This window comes from Aulonocara stuartgranti (genome assembly GCF_965226115.1).
Source record: "Aulonocara stuartgranti genome assembly, chromosome: 10".
Classification (NCBI taxonomy): domain Eukaryota; kingdom Metazoa; phylum Chordata; class Actinopteri; order Cichliformes; family Cichlidae; genus Aulonocara; species Aulonocara stuartgranti.
In genome coordinates this window covers 22,200,716-22,217,433 of record NC_138946.1, presented here as the reverse complement: position 1 = coordinate 22,217,433, position 16,718 = coordinate 22,200,716, and the positions used below count along the sequence as shown (strand labels likewise).

Sequence of the window (16,718 nt, the reverse complement as noted above, 5' to 3'; positions counted from 1 at the left end):
ACTGTATATTTTTGATGTGTAAACGATGTTAATAATGTATATATAGGGTTTAATGTAATTTCTATGTTATCCTTTCAAAAAGCCTCATTCTCATTTACTGCTGTTTTTAAAAGGAAAAAAAAAATTCTCCAAGGCTTTCCTGACATAACTTGATTCAAAAATAAATAAAAGCCTGAATGGGACATAAATTAGTCACCTCAAGCGGACAGTGAATTCACCAACAGAGACACTTTACGGTCCATGAGGGATTATTAAAATTATTCTGTTGATTTTTCTTTGGATACGTGACGTCAAGAACCACTTAGCCAATAAAGGGATGCCCTAAGCCACCAAGCGATTTGCTCTGAGGCTTGTCTCTCGTGCATCAGGAGTGAGGATCCCGAGCAGGTGATTGGTCAGGCGGGTGGAGTAGGCGGGAGCTGCTGTGGATCGCGGCATGCGGGAGGAGGGTTAAGGCCTGCGCTGGTGCGTGCGTGTTAGGATGTATGTGTGGAGAGCGGTGTGGCGCTTGTAGAGGGAGGCGGAGGGAGTGCTTTACCGCAGTATCACTACATTTCTGCACCACTCATCAAAACTCTGCGGCATGCAGACAAGAGCTGGGGGGGAGGGCAGTCACTAGGTCTGTTCTGAGTGTGAAACTGCTACCTCTTCTGTTGGCCTACCAGTCCTTCATATAATCTAGGCTACAGCAGTGCTTTTACTTTATTTATTTTCATGCGGGCTCGTTGAGTGTTTAAGTCGACTTCTTTAATGCCGGTCTTCTTCCTGTAGGAGCAGTGATACGGCAGGGCTCTCTCTCTCCTTCTCTCTCCATCCCTCTTGTTCTCTGCTGTCAGGGCAAAGTGCTTCAGCCCGGCACTCAGTGTCATCAGGCCGCTTTTAGTTGAGCTTTGGAGCAGTTCGTTAGAAAATGGCAAAGGATGGAGACAAAAGCGATTGGAAGGAGTTTCTATGGAACCCGAGGACGAGGGAGTTTCTGGGCAGAACGGCGAGCAGCTGGGGTAAGTGCTGTCCAGCTACGGCAATGCAGCAAACAGGGTCCCCCGGCTCTGTAACAGGTCTCTGGCACAGTGGTTCCCCCCCCCTAAAGGTTCGCTAAGATGCTGTAAGAGAGAAATGAGCGTGTGTAACCATGACATGAATTTCGACCCTGCTTGAAGTTAGGCGGTAATTTCCTTCAGGCGATGAGATGGATGTCGCTGTCCACTACAGGTTGGTGCTGAAATCTGACTGCGGCACCGCTCCTGTGGAAGCCAGCCGAACCCCTCCACCCCCCCCCCCCCCCACCCCACCCCACCCCAACTCCTGTCTACTTTATTAATTTAATGTATTTTTTCTACAATGCTTTCCCTGCGCATTGCGCCCAGCATAAGGGATGAGGCATTTGGTTTTATTTTACATTTGGATAAACCTGATTACAGCAGCATTGCTGAAAATAAAAAGGCTCCACTTTCTTGTAAAGTGCATGTAATCGATTCTTCTCTTCTGAAGAGTGATTTAGTTATAACTATGACTTTCATTCTGCTGCAGAGAAGACTTTTTCTAGGAAAGCGGCTTACTGAAGTTGTACAGAGATTTGTTTGCATGCCCGTGGCTTCATCAAGTGTGTGTGCAACATGATGTCATTTATTTCCAGGCTTTTCCCCTGAGATGCTGAGCGACGATCAGGTCAAATCCTCTTTTTAACACCGTAGTGTTGCCATATACTGACACATTTTCTGCTATACAAAGACCCTGCAACTAGTTCAAAGATTCATGAGATGACAGGGCGCATATGGCTCTGTTCTAATGACATTGGAGCATGTTTAATCTGGGTAAAGCCGAGGGCTAAATGCTATTTGTATCACCTCCAACTCGACCCCTCCCAGTGTGTGTAAATCAGTAAGGGATTTAATCCTAATCTAATGAGTTCATTGGCTGGAGAGGAAGGTATCAAATTCAGCGTGCTCTGGCAAAGTAAAACATTTTTAGGAACTTGGATTCATTTTCACATTTTCACTGAAGATCTGAGCTCAGAGACTTGAGTTTAGCACTCGAGGCTGAAACTGTGTTAAACGTAGTCTTTACTTTGAGTTTGAATTTTCTGATTATTTTTCATCAGTGCACATATATTATTCTTTCAGTGTGGGGCTGGGACTCATGGACTGTAGCTTCCTTAACTGGAATCCTCCCACAGTGTACAACTTAATCCAGTCCAATGTGCCCCAGGTGCTTTAAGGTCTGTTGGCCTTTTTAAGCTGCGCTCTCTGAGACTTAGTAATTAGGCTATTTCTGGAGTTAGAGACTACATGTAGGTCTGCTAAACTTGGCTTTTCAGAGTAGCACTTTCTCATTCTCCTAATGCTGTACATACTGTACCATTACTTCCAATGTGCTGGCAACACGGCCTAATCTACTCGTGATACAGTTTCTTACGGCTTGCACTGAAGAGGGGTTTAAATGCAGGTTTCCAGTCTCTTTAAGGCATTAATGTGTTTCTGCAGCACAATGCACATTCAAAGCATTAGATCAAAGACTTCTTTGAGGATGAGACGCAAAACACTTCCTTTTGTGTTCTGCTTTCTGTAAAGAGCTGTAATGATATGGAAATAACCTTGATAAAGGAGAGCAGTGCTGCAGGTTTGTTGTTACACATGCCACAAGCTGACACAGTGAAACATGGTCAGACAACTAGCTTGACTAATGAAGTGTTCTGGACCTCCCACTTCCAGAAACAAAGTCCACACTGCAACACAGGAAAAGAACCTCAAAGGGCCTCATGGTGACCAGAATCACGGTGCTCTTTGTTACTTTAACATTGTGTACGAGATAATTAGCAGTGTTTGCCGGTGAAAGAGCCACAGCTCAGAGCTATCCACGCTCTCGCCAGACCTTTTCATTTTTATTTCAGAGGTGCGTTTGATCAGCATGTCCTCCCAATTAATTGTGAGAGAAAAAAGGGACACCTCCTGCCATTATTACCGAAGAAAGAACAGGGTAGTGGACCATCCGAGCCTGTCCTTTTGTTCTTTTCTTTCAATCACCGTCTGCATACAAAACCAGTGCGAAACAGAGACGCCTCACTGTCCATCATCAGCATGACTGAGAGGGCAGGCTGTAAACCCAACACCCTGTTTGCCAGGGGGGGGAAGCCACCTTGCCTGCACGCTTGATCCCGTCTGGATGTGCGCACATTCATTCTCCCCCTGGGTGGTGTCATATTTGTGGTTAGCACAAAAATCCCCCCACCCCCTTGACGACAGAGACAAACACTTTGCCACTTTTGTTGGATCGTAGCGTCTCTCTTGCTGCGTTGCCTCCAGCATAGTTCATGGTCTGTGTATAATTAATAACTGAGCTTGTGTCTTTTCTGTGGTGTAGATGGGATGCTCATTGTCATCCCACTAAGGGATTCGTTTTTATTAGATTCTAAAACTTCAGGTACAGTCAGGCAAAAAATGCACACACAAGCTGTGCACACAAGCTGTAAATCATCAAGATACCCCTCTGCGATTGCCACCCCCCCTCCATCTCCCCTTGACATTTTGCCAGTCTGGCAGCGCAGGGAGACAAATGCGATGCTGAGCCTGCTGACTGAGGGAGTGAGCGCCACGCTGGGGGCCATCCAGCAGAGGTGCAGGGTCAAGGCACTCAGCTGCCTCCCAACAATGGCCTCAGGTGTCAATGCTTGAAATGTGGGATGCGTCACATACATGTTCTGTATGTGGATAGGAAGCAAACAGCTGCTTCAAATGTATCTGATGGTTCCAAGTTAGAAAGATCGCCTCAGAAATGGTTTATGAATTTGTTGATCTCACAAAATAACAATGAAAAGATGCCAAGTTAGGATCTCCATCTGAAATCTCAGTATTTTCGTCACAACAATGACAAAGTAAAGCATTAAAAACAAACTCTTCTTTATATCAAATGTAATTATCATTATCAATTTGCTCGTACACAGTTATTAATAAACCTAGTCCCCTGACTCTGTGGCTCAGTCTCCGGGGCATCCTTATTTTCTCTCTCCTGGTGTTGCCTTCTGTCATTCTTCCTTCCTTTCTGTGGACAGGACATATAATGAAGTTGGTCGTCAGCCACGAACTCCTGCGTGGTTAGGTTCACTTTGTGTCATACTTATTTTTCAGTCCATGCAAAAACACAAAGAATTTAAGGATTAATGTGCAGCTTGTGTTTTGAGTTTATGTTGATAAAATAACATAAAAACCTGCAGTGGGCAGAAACATGGAAGGAAAAGCTCTGCCTGATCTGTACTAAGCACCTTCCACTGTACAGCCACTGGCATGTGTGCTAAAATGAGTCAGTATTGAGTTATGGCTTCACATATGATTCAAACCCTGCTCGCCCTGGTGGATGTCTTCTGCTTCACACATTGCACCACCGCTTCTTATATCCTACATGCACTTTGTGCTTTTTATGCTACCCTATAGTGCTTCCCTGTTATTCTTTTTAAAAGACCCATGATTGGACACCATCTCCTATTGTGGTCTAGATGATCTAAAGCCTTAAAATAGAGCCCTGGGGAGACTCTAGTTCTCTCTCAGACCACTTGCATTAGTTGCATTACAGTGAAAATGTGTTGCCTCCAGTTATTTTAACTTTAAACGATGATATTTTAAGCATTGCATCTAAAGGATGATTTCTTTCATGTGAGTGAGAGAGAAACAGAGGCAGATGTTGCAGATGCAGTGAAGCAATTTAACGAGGATTAACTGAAATCCCGTAGACATGTTTGGTTAGAGAGTGACGTAATAGACATGAACTACTCATCAATTCAGTATTTGTTCTCATTAAGGGTTTGTGTGCTGCAATTATAATGAAATGGACTTTGCTGACTTGCAGATGTTAGTCTAATGGACTTTATGCATAATTCATAGATGTGCTGTGGTGTACAGCAGACTAAATAATGTAATCATAGCAAAAAAAAAAAGGATTAAAGGTTATTGGGGGTTTTTGCACAGTGTATCAAACATACATTTTCCATGCAATAAACACATAAACACAAATTATATTATCTTATATGTAGCCATTTATAGATGAAAATGTCTCAGTGATATCAATTTTGGGGCATATGATCAGATTATCTTTCTACAACATCAACTGACCAAATCTGATGATGAAGAAATAGTTTTTACACATTTTTCCAGTTGGGGAAGATGCTGTTTTGTAATATTTTAATATTCCATTTTTGTTACTATTGCTTATATTAATATGGCTCTATTTTCTCATTGTCTGCAGGCCTTATTTTTCTCTTCTATTTAATTTTCTACACCTGCCTCGCTGGCATGTTTGCTCTCACCATGTATGTCATGCTGCAGACCCTGGACGAACACAGACCAACCTGGCAAGACAGGCTCTCCACACCAGGTGCAGAAACTATAGATACAAGCTGCATGAACACAGATCATGGTCTGTGCACTGTGTCATGTACTCCCTGCTGTCTCTCTTGTCACTCTCAGGCTTGGTGATTAGACCTCGGGCAGATGACACCTTTGAAATAGTCTATACTAAAGAGGACACTGAGAGCTGGGACCTGTATGCCCAGACATTGGACAAATTCCTTCAACGTAAGTTTGGCTCTTGCCCTCTAAGACAGAATGTTATGACATACACAGATAATCTCTTTATAGTTAGCTGACCGGAGATCGTCTTGTACTGGGATCTTAGTTGATTATAAAGACAATTTCACCCCACACACACTCTCCTATTTTCCCTGCAGCCTACAATGATTCCCTCCAAGCCCAGAAAAATCACGAGTGCGCCCCAGACAAGTACTTCATCCAGGAGGACAGCGGTGAGGTGAAGAACAACCCGAAACGATCCTGTCAGTTCAACCGCACAGTCCTCCAGAGCTGCTCTGGAATCGATGACCGTTACTATGGATACCGAGAAGGCCAGCCATGCATCATCATCAAGCTGAATCGGGTATGAAAGGAAAAGAGAGGGGAGTGAAAGGGACTGGTGTTGCTAGGAGACATGGAGTGACTGAGACAACCAAACTGGTTGGAAATGATAAAAAGAAAAAAGTCACTATCATAATTAAACTGATTGGTTTTTGCATTTATCATCATTCACTTATGTTATATCGCCTAAAAATGAACAAAAAACGGTTTTCTTTATTTTCTCATCAGGTGATTGGTTTGCTGCCAGGAAAGGATAACCAGGCTCCGTATGTCACCTGTGCTGCAAAGGTAATCCCTTTTTGTCTTTCACAATCAGAGGCTTGACACAACAGTTTTATTCATAGCTATTGTGCCTCACGTCATCTGCAGTATTCCACCTGTCGTTTACCTCCATCTTCCTTTCTTAGCTATCATGAATTTCTTTTCAGGCTGTCTTGTCAGTCAAGCCAGTTGTTTTTATCGCTGCCCTTTTCTTTTCTCCATTGTGTTCCATTAATTTGTTCACTCGCAGAAATACAGAGTTGGCAAAGATCAATGGGTAAGAAAAAGTCCAGGACCCATGTTTGGTACAGTTTAGATCAGAGGTGTCAAACAAAAAGCCTTTGGGCAAGAAGAGGTCTGCCAAAGGGCCCAGTTTCACCCACTGGGTGGTTTTACAAAGTGTGTAAAAATTGTGAGAGTATGATTAGTATTTTTGCACTTTTTACTATATTTAGGATTATATCTTGAGACATATCTGTCTTCATATGACTTAGTCTGCTATATCACACTGACATAAAGTAGTTTAGTAATTTGTACGATTTATGATGCGCGTGTTTGTAATAACAAAGTTGCTGAATGTAGAAAAAAATATTGTTGAAATTGGCTTTAAAAAATGTTATTTACATAGGATTCTACTTAACAGGTTATCTTAGTCACTATAAAATTTGACGCTGCGTTACCTTTCTCAGAGTTTGACTCCCCTGGTTTAGATAATATTTCTATATGATATATCTGTAGCAGTCGATCACATTGTTGTTTTGTATTTGCATTTTAGAACTAGATGGTAGATATGTAGGAGAAAGAAATTTAGAGAAAAGTAGACAAATAAAGCTCACCTCCACCTTATAAAGTGGAGATTATAGCTATATAACTGATGAAGCCGTTTCACCCCCTCAGAAAGATGACGCTGATAAAATTGGAGAGTTGATTTACTTTCCTCCAAATGGCACAATCAACCCTATGTACTTCCCTTACTACGGCAAGAAAGCGCAGGTAAGAATGTGGTTTAAATTAAAATATAATGTGCTGTAAACACGATAGCAGTAACTGTTAATAATTAATGTGTGTTTGTTTACAATTGCGCACACAGACCACAGAGTTAAACCTACTGGGTCCGCAGGTTTACGACGTCTTTGTTGACTGTTTTTGCAGGTGAACTACTCTCAGCCCTTGGTTGCAGTCAAGTTCCTCAACATTACTCACAATGAAGACGTGAACATTGAGTGCAAGATCAACGCCGAAAACATTCCCGTTGGAGGTGAAAGGGACAAGTTTGCTGGGCGAGTGTCTTTCAAGCTGAGGATCAACAGTAAAAACTAGGTTTACCCCCCTCCTCCAACCCCACCCTAACCCCCACCCCCACCAGCCTCATCCCCCAAAACATACTGTCTTCATTCTCAGCAACACTGCACATGCACAGAAAACAAAAATCACAGTATTCACACCCTTTTTAGGATTTGTTTACACCCCCAACCCTTTCCAACCTCACCCCCACCCTCCACCCCACACCTCTCCACAGATTTTTGTGGGAAATTCTTTGTCAGGTCACGTGGCGAGACGAGGTGAGAACCAAAAGGGTGCTAATCCTGTCATTATTTCTGTGAGCATTCACACACAGGTTATTTTCCATCAGTTAGTTTGAGGTGATGTCTATTTATACTGCATGACAAACTAGGGGGCTATAAAGGACGTGGACGTGTGTTTGCAGAGTTTGCAAGGATCAGCAACTTTACCACTGTACTGCTGCTCCCCACCCCCCGCCAACCCGCTGCCTCCTCATAGAGTATCCCTCTAGATATGAAGATCCACAAATTACAATACCGAGCGTGTATATCTACAGTATTTATACAGCATAATAATAGTAATCTTACATCAGTGCGTCTATTTTGTTGCACTTTAAAAGAATATTCCAACAAACAGGATTGATGCAGAGATGATGCCATTTGCATGTGCTTATTGTCTTAGTATGCTACAAAGGCAGGAGGCTCCTGTGTCCCACCTCTCGGCTGCTTACATCTGTAATAAGTTCAGCGACTGACCACCAGGAGGGACCACACCGTAATCTTTAAACCTGTGTTTTTAAAAAAAAAAATGTGATACAGTAAGATGACCCCCCCGCCCCCAAAAAAAGAAGAACATGAGGTACACATTACAGGTAAAGAGGAGTAAAGAGTGCAGGAGATCGTGTGTTTTAGTTCATACTGTAGGTCGGGAAGTTGCATGCAATGTGCAATATTCATTAAGTGGCATGCATTATGAATGCCCGTATCCATTCATCAGATGACTTCTATTAAATAGTAATCATTTTGGATCATTTGATATTCACTCTCATTGTGAATGAGTAGCTTGTGAAACAGATGATATATATATATTTATATATGGGGGGGGTCATATAACACCTGAATTCTCAGTCGGTTACGGGGTAAACTGAACTCTAGCTTTGTGGATCCTGGACTGCAGTCCAATAAGATACCTGAATATCATGTGAAAATGACAAAATCGACCTCTGTTCTGCACGAGCACACAAACACACACAGACAAAATTCAATATCGCATTTTATTCCCAAAGTCAAACCTAGAATTTCTTGCGTTTCAGTTTTTAATATTAATATTCAATCGATGTTTAGAGGAGCTGTATTATTGAGTGTATTGCATCTATTTCACTTGTATCAGAAATAGATGCCATTGTAAAAAAAAAATGGTATTGTTTTGCACAGAAAGTGCGCTTTTATTCTTTTCTTTTTTTGTGAAGCTGACTTGAGTTTATTAATGCATTTCCAGTTTTGAAGGAAGTTGTTTGTTTTTTGTGTTTTGTTTTTTTGGGTAGTTTTCTTTTTTCTCATTCATTCTCATTTTCGTCACCTAAAGGATGCATCTGAGATACGAAAATGTACACTTTACCTCTTATTTTAAAAGACAGTCGTTACTTTATTATTTTGAATGTTAGTTCAGTTTTGATTTGTAGGGCTGTAGCAAATTAAAAACAACATGAAGATTTACTCCATTGACCACAGAAGAAAGATATTTTTTTGTTAATTTGGTTCGATGTTGTTGTGTTCCCCGGTATTGTATGAATCATACTGAAGGAAAACCCATACTGATAACAAGACAATCAGTTTCAGCCTCTAAAAAAGTCAGACATGTTCCTGAGTTTAGTGCTTGAGCTGTTTTTCATGAGTCCGCCACCCAGTTTGCATGCATTTCTCCTCTTGCACCGCTGCAACACTTACTTAATTTCAATGTAATCTCTTAATCTGGTCAGCTAATCCAGAGCAGGCACGCTGAACTTCTTTACCCCGCTCTGTTGCTCCTCCTCCTCGTGTCAGGCGGCCGGTTCAAGGTTTATTCATTTCTCATTTTGCTCACCACATTCACATTACACTTTGTTTAGTTTGAATCACATCACAACAAATAAAAGTGTTCCGCTTCACTGGCTAATCGGACACTCTTGTTTCACTCACGCATGTGAAGATGATTTCTTCAACCAAAGATCTACATGACAGTTAAAATTGAATTTCCACTTGTCTGACACATCCTCAGCAGTAGATCTGAGTAAGGATCCCATGCAGAGATACTGTAGGATCCAACTGGAGGGCTAAATACCCTGTGATAATAAAAAGGCCTCCTCTTATATAATAATAATACGCACAAAGGAACATGGTTCACCACGACATAACAGTGCCTCCTGGTGGACAGACAGTGTTGCTCCCCCAGTGTCACAGAATGTTATTTCCTGTTATCTCCATTTATCTGCTTTTTTTCCAGTGATAATTTGGAAATGTCTTTGAAAAGCAATATATTTATTTCTTGTGTGGCTATATGAATATTTACAGGAAAGGTTGTAACACAATCAGAGCGACGTGCATCAGAAACAGTAAGGAACAAAAGGGAAAGACTGCATATATGCCAGTGTGTGTTATTATGATGATGGAACCATTAAAAAAAAAGAATTGTTTTGTTTATAAAAGAGTATTTTGTTGTAAAGATGAGAGAATGCATTAGCCTGGAATATATCATGTGATAGGACGTACTAGATAGATTTTCAGAATAGTATTCAAGGAAACTTGAATAGATATGGATTTGAGTTGTTTTTTTTTCTTTGAATGTTTTTGTCATTTGAGTTTGTTTTACTGTTTTAAAACAAACCTATAATCAAAGCTTTCTGTCAGAGTTCTGACAACACTTTATCCACTGCAAAGGTTGGAGAAAGCCAACTGTTGGCTTTTAAGTAGAGATAACTACATGAATAAGTAAAAAACAATCTCATTGCCCCTTAATGTTAAACTGTATTACTGCTTAAGACTGGTATTATAAGCCAACAAGAAGGAAATTCAGTGAATTTGTTCAAACACTCTCTCCCTAACAGATGATAAATATTCTGGATCTTTGTTTTCTGCTCTAACTGTATGTATATTTTTGCTCATGTTTACTGCAAACCAAGATAGAGAAATGAATAAATGTTATTTAAGGGAACTCAAACTTCCTTTCGTGCCTGCTTCTCAGTCATCTTTCTGCTACTCTTTGCCAGTTTCATGGGCGGAGGGATTGATGTATTACTCATGATCAGGCATGTTCTAGAAACTAGGTGGAATAGCAGTGACCAACGTGTAGTTAAATATAGCATCACTTTCACAGTGGACAATAAAACAAGCCAGCTAGTGTTAAAAGTAGTTTTCGGATGAATGTAACTAATGAAACTAATATAATCTCATTCTCCATAATCCTCACAGGTAACCATATATTACTGTTTTAAACAGTAATATATGGTATATATAATATATGATGATTATATACAAAATAAACTTGATTTTCACAAAATGATTATGCCATCCATGTCACAGGTCACTTTGACTGTAGACAGGAGAAAAATGTGGATGCTTTATAAGTTGTACTTTCCCCCCCCTGTGGCAGTTGCTTTAAATAGTCTGCCACCAAGTGGTTGACAGGATTAAAGGTGAAGTGTACTTCCGCTTCCTGACCTTTACCCAGCTCCTGTCTCCTCTGCACTCCGTGACTTTAACCCCATTTTCTCCACCGTTGCCCACTCAGAAAGAAAGCGTTTCATAAAAATGGAGCCAGCGTTGGAGGTACTGCTGGGTTTAAAACAGTCTAATCAACACCAGCAGTGCAGATGAGTCATACACATGCTATTCTTTCTGTTACACGTGTACTCTGTAATATAATACGGAATATTCTTTGATATTATAACAGTAATACCAAACATATTCGGACAGGAAAAGCCTTTGCATTTGGATTCAGACAAAAAGTGCAGAGTGTGTATAGGTAAGAGTGCCACATAGACCAGATTATATTCACTGTGATGTGACTTCTAGCAGGGCACTGGAACCTCTGCTGGTTGGTTGGTGCACAACATAAAGAACATTTTATTGCCAGTTAAATGTTTTTCCATTGCTGGATCACACGATGAGTAGAAATAATCAAATGGATTGTCTTCTCTTTTTTTTTTAATTAATCATTAACATGATACAAAAAAATGACATAGATGTAAAAATAACAAAGCCATACTCTACACACAGCATCACTGTGAAGCAGTAACTTTCTAATCCATTTGGTCGCGTGGAGATTTCAGACCAACACGATAGTTACGAGGTAATTTACCAGAGGAATAACACTGTAAAAGAGCAGTTCTTTTTAATATAGCAATTACCAATTGTCAATTTTAGTTACACATGCGCTATTTAAAAAAATCAATTATACTTTTGTAAATAATGCACAGTCTAAACCATAATCATCAGCAACAAAGTTTGAGATAGTACCCCATAAAATCTGATGAGAAACATCAAAGTAAAGCTGAATGTCACATGTTGATTGTTGACTCAGCACTTTGGTCCGTAGAAGAAAAAAAAAAAAGCGGAGTTCTGGGTGAAAAACAAGTCAATTCTTGCATCGTAGAAAAGCTTGCATCTTATTTGTATCTAAATCCAATATATGACGCCAAGGATACAGAGCAGAAGCACAACCCAAAGACGGGTAAAACAGCAGCAGTGCCCCTGTGTCCAGTCTGATTATCTCATTTTTTATGGCAAGTCCAGCATGCCATGTTCCTCCAGAGCTTTCTGTGTCCGGTCATAAACCTCTCCGATGGCCCGAGACACCCTGTGCAGCACTTTGCTCATCTCCTCCTGGTTCTGCACGCACACCAGCCTGAAAAAGAAACCCCGCTCTGGCAGGGCAATGAAGGCCAGCTCGGCGGCCTTGCGGACGTACCATGTATGGTGTTGAGCGAGGGTGCTCTTGTAGGCCTCACGACACAGGTCAGAGGGACTCCTGAGCCGTCCCTCCACTGGTGTCTCAGCCAGCTTCTCCAGGAAGAGCTTCAGCCAAAGCAGAGCGCGATGCAGGCGCAGTAGAGTCCGGCATCCAGAGTCTGTCTGGTGGTGGAAACTCACCAGGCCTTGATTCAGCTCCACCAAGATCATAGAGCGCACAGAGTGATAAGCACTGGTGTGCACCGACGCCTTATTCTTTGTCCCACCACCCTGTGAGTTTACAGAGTTTATGGAATGTAGATCCGGGCCTACCTCTGCTTCAGGGTTCCCGTCTGCCGTCAGGGCCAGCTGGCGAATTATAGAAGTCTTACTTTCTATCTCTTTAGATATCAGTCCCACCATTGGCCCCAGAGAGTCCATGAAACTAGAAGAGTAACACAGAACAGGATAAAGCAGCTTACAGATTTCAGATAATCAGCAAACAACAAATAACTTTTCTTCCTGATGGCCGTAAACAAATCTTTATCTGAAAATCCTACTTGACAAGCTCGTCCCAGCTGGACAGATATGGCTGCAGCAGCACATCAGAGTTGTGAGTTGGGGCATCCAGCAGGTGGGAGAGCAGAAGTGACACCTGGAAGGTCTGACCGGGGCACAGCTCAAGCTGGCTCTCAGCTCCATCGCCCACACTGCTGTTGGACAGCTGGTGAAGCTAATGGTGGGGGGGATGGGCAGTGCATGAATGTGGGTGCAATCGGCAGGGGACAAAGGAAGAAAGAAAGCACGACATTTATTTTAAAAAAAAACAAAGAAATCCACTTCATAGTCTGCAAGCAATCTAATATCAGATTCAGGAGGTACTCTTACCTTATTTAACTGATTATAACCTTTTACACAAGAATCCCAGTGGTAATCCAACCCCCCCTCTGAAGTGGACCATTGAAAAGAGAAAAAAGACCAAGGGTTACAGTTAGTTTTGGTTCACAGAGCAATATTGATATTGTTATCATTTAATCTTTCAGATAGTCACACAGCTTTAGCTTGGTTTATCTTTGCGTGTCGACAAACCCGTGAACTAAATAACTGTCTCTTAATGGCTCATGCTATTTTCAGCTAGTGTTTGTCTGCAGTTTCATGGTGAGCTACTACAATATGGTCGAGCTTTCAGTGCTTTCTTTTAAAAAAAAAGAAAGAAGAAGAAGCAAAGTTGTGAGAGTGAACTAAAAGGATAAACCAATGAGCTGAAACCCACTTCGCAGCTGTAAGAGGAGCTGCTGGTGCAGGTAGTGGTATTATGTAGGTTCATTAAACAATCCTTCTCACGCTGTCACTGTTTAAAATATTTTCTATTGTTATTGATATTTTGATTATAGCTGGCTGAAATGTAACATTCATGAAGCACCGTTATCTAACAGTTTTGTTATCTCATGGAAATGATTGTAAGAAGGTGTCCTTGTATCCTGTATTACGTCATATTGTATATCTCTGTATGTAAAGACCAACTTATCTACCTGCCTATCATCTTAACTGATGTGCAAGTTGCTAATGAAAGTTTGGCACTGTTCAGTTTATTTACAACAAGACCCTTACAGACACATTGTTGCCAGTGACAGTGGCAACAGCTGCGTTGAGCATGCTGAGTGCTGCGGAGTGTTTGGTGTTTTTTAAGGGAGCTGTGAGGTTACTGCAAATCACAGAATCAGCAGCAGAAACATTCACAGGTTCATCCTCCAAACTGACCCATAAACATTCAGGTTATCGAGCTTCTGGTCAAAATACTGAAAACTAGCAAACAAGCAAATGAGTTCAGATTAAACACAGCACAGATTTACCTGCAACAGCAGAAATAACTCGACTATGAATTATTGTAAATGGTCTCCATCCTGACTATAAAAACGCAGAAGTGACATTTCATGCTTTCAACTAAAAACCGGGGCCAATATTCTGAATTATAAATACAAACTAGACAAAGACAGATCACATGGACTGAGTTTGAACATTTTTTAGAAAGATCAGTAAGTGGCTCCTTAGCCCTTTAAAAGGTCACAGTGGAGCCACTTACTGATTTCCTTTGACAATGAATCACTTTTACTTCTTTTTAATGAGGCAAAACGCAGTGACATTTTTAAGGCTTACAGATTATTCTTGGAGGGTTACTTACATAACCCTTCAAGAATCTTTACCAGTAAAAGATTATTTGTGAAGTAGCTTATTTGAAAAATAAGGGTAACTATTTCATTACCATAAATAAATGTGTAATATTAAATGTATTTTATACATCAAGGCTGCTTGGTATCATGTGACATTGTTGATCCGGAACAAACAACACACTGATTGTTTAGACTAAGTAGTACAGCATGAGAATCAAAGACACACGCTCGCACCCACACAGAGAGAAACTCACGTAGCCACAGCGAGCCAAGGAACAGCAGCAGGATAAGGATAGCTGCAGCAGCCTTGCTCTTTACACCCATACTGAAGTCCAGTGTGGGGCCGTCCAGTCTGCCTCTTGTCCCTTTTTCTTTCCTTTATCTTTTAATTCCTCTGTTTCACATGAGTTCTGGTCCCCTGGCACTGGCTGTCACTGAAATTACTTTCTCCCAGACCACTGCCTCTGACCCCCCCACCCTCCTCTCCAATCCTTCATACTCCTCCCCAAAACCTCAAACAAAACCTCCTGTCCACCACTATGGCCCCTATTAATCTTTAACTCTATTCTTGCTCTATTTTGAAACTGCCCTTTTCCCTCGTCACCTCCTCAAGCCCGAGGTTGCGGTTTCTATCCAGCTTTTTCTGCGACTTTGTTTAAAATCTGTGTGGCTTCCCGTGCTGCCTTTGTGATTTCAGAGCTGCCTGTCTCTCGCGTTGCTCAACCCCAGGGTCCAGAGATCAGCTGAGTGTGGCCAGTAGCTGATGAAGCAGAGCCAACACAGGGTGTCCTCCTGTAACCTCCCGCTATATGTGCACTATATTCCTGGTCAGCTTGAGGAAACACTTGCTCCCTTGCCTCTCCTCCCATGACCACCACTTTCCCTCCTCCCTCTTCTCTCCTTTCGCTCTCTCTATCACTAATTCATACACTCCATGACAGTATATCAATCATTAGGCAGTGTGTTAAAGTCACGATGACCAAGGGTTTGTATTTAATTTTGGTGGCTACACAGACAGACATGTTAATAAATAATAATCCAAACTTGCACTGGTCGAGATGCCAAAAGGAACAAAGATTTCCACACATGAAACTCTATTTGTAGAAAGATGTGACTCAAAAGGGAAGTGAATCTTTTGTTTTTATTAAAGAAGCTATTTCCTCTTTCCTGTCATCATGTTTTGCACAAAACCTAATTCATACAAATATTATTTTGAACTACTACATGCAAATTATCAAACTTTTTGTTTAAAAAAGTGACGTCTGAGCCATATTAGTAAAACATTGCGGACTGATGTGACTCATAAAAGGTGTTCTCATCCTTATTGCCTCTGATAATGATAATTGTTGGAAGCTCAGAGGTTGGTCCTGCTATCACACGAGGAGGTACAGACATTGAACGCCACACTCAAGCCTGGCCGTCTGTGCTCCTAAAGAGGGACTCAACAATGGTATTTCTTCTGCGGATGAGCGGGGAAAAAGTGAAAGCAGGGGCATTCATTCCCAGTTTGGGGCGGGGGCTGGTCACAGAGCTTTTATTCTCCGCAACCAATGGCTGATCTTGTCCAAGATAGGCAGCAACTGAGAAGGGGAGGCTAAATCCCTGGGAAACCTTGGGACACATTCAGAAACCATTTGATACCACACAGAACAGAAAACAGAGAATACCTTTATTGTCACTGTAGCATGTTGGGTGTACAATAAAATTAAGTGCAGTCTCAACAGTGCAAAGATCACTCACAGCAGTCATAAAAAAGTATGCAAAAACCATAAACTATATCAAACTATATAACAGATTGTTTTAAAAACAGACAAAAGCAACCTTTCTTCAATCTCCCAGATTGCGAAACACTTTATCACACAGAGCACATTCATGTGGAAATTGCTGCATTATGCAGCTCTGGGATAAAAAGTCTTTTCAGTCTATTTGCCCCTTTTTTTAATTATTTTTTTTGTAATCTCTGTTATGGCGCGGTGGTGTCCAGGTGTGAGATGGATCCAATATGATATTATATGGTATTAAATGAAAAAAAAAAAACAGCTTGTATTTCCTATTAAACGCTGAGATGCAATAACAGACATTACAAAAGCATATAGCCAGCTGGTGATGTGAACATGAAGCGATTCAGATTCAAGCTGTGTTTCTCACACTGTTTTTTATACTCAAAGGTTACACGG

At 41.3% G+C, this 16,718-nt stretch overlaps 2 protein-coding genes across 3 annotated transcripts; one reads left to right on the top strand and one right to left on the bottom strand.

Moving 5' to 3' along the window:
- The first annotated feature begins 421 nt into the window (after positions 1 to 421).
- On the top strand, positions 422 to 10,640 carry atp1b2b (ATPase Na+/K+ transporting subunit beta 2b). Of its 2 annotated transcripts, XM_082548543.1 has the most exons (8): positions 423 to 1,001; positions 5,236 to 5,364; positions 5,457 to 5,564; positions 5,717 to 5,922; positions 6,129 to 6,188; positions 6,412 to 6,438; positions 7,059 to 7,154; positions 7,314 to 10,640. In XM_082548543.1, the coding sequence occupies exons 1-8, from the start codon at positions 911 to 913 to the stop codon at positions 7,479 to 7,481; spliced, it is 885 nt and encodes a 294-aa protein (XP_082404669.1). In that variant the 5' UTR covers positions 423 to 910; the 3' UTR covers positions 7,482 to 10,640. The 2 variants fall into 2 exon arrangements, with proteins under 2 accessions (XP_082404670.1, XP_082404669.1); XM_082548544.1 differs by lacking the exon at positions 6,412 to 6,438 and having other exon boundaries at positions 422 to 1,001.
- Positions 10,641 to 11,624: 984 nt separating this feature from the next.
- Positions 11,625 to 15,362, bottom strand: gltpd2b (glycolipid transfer protein domain containing 2b). The gene is made up of 4 exons (XM_082550090.1): positions 14,796 to 15,362; positions 13,259 to 13,317; positions 12,931 to 13,103; positions 11,625 to 12,815 (listed from the first exon to the last, which is right to left on the bottom strand). The coding sequence occupies exons 1-4, from the start codon at positions 14,863 to 14,865 to the stop codon at positions 12,200 to 12,202; spliced, it is 918 nt and encodes a 305-aa protein (XP_082406216.1). The 5' UTR covers positions 14,866 to 15,362; the 3' UTR covers positions 11,625 to 12,199.
- Positions 15,363 to 16,718: the final 1,356 nt, after the last annotated feature.

Excerpts from the sequence above, each read along its gene's own strand:
- atp1b2b (XM_082548543.1), top strand. The coding sequence starts at position 911 with ATGGCAAAGGATGGAGACAAAAGCGATTGGAAGGAGTTTCTATGGAAC. Across the intron at positions 1,002-5,235 it reads CAGAACGGCGAGCAGCTGGG|GCCTTATTTTTCTCTTCTAT; the intron begins GTAAGTGCTGTC and ends CATTGTCTGCAG. Across the intron at positions 6,189-6,411 it reads ATGTCACCTGTGCTGCAAAG|AAATACAGAGTTGGCAAAGA; the intron begins GTAATCCCTTTT and ends GTTCACTCGCAG.
- gltpd2b (XM_082550090.1), bottom strand. The coding sequence starts at position 14,865 with ATGGGTGTAAAGAGCAAGGCTGCTGCAGCTATCCTTATCCTGCTGCTG. Across the intron at positions 13,104-13,258 it reads GTTATAATCAGTTAAATAAG|CTTCACCAGCTGTCCAACAG; the intron begins GTAAGAGTACCT and ends CCCCACCATTAG. Across the intron at positions 12,816-12,930 it reads AGCTGGGACGAGCTTGTCAA|TTTCATGGACTCTCTGGGGC; the intron begins GTAGGATTTTCA and ends TTACTCTTCTAG.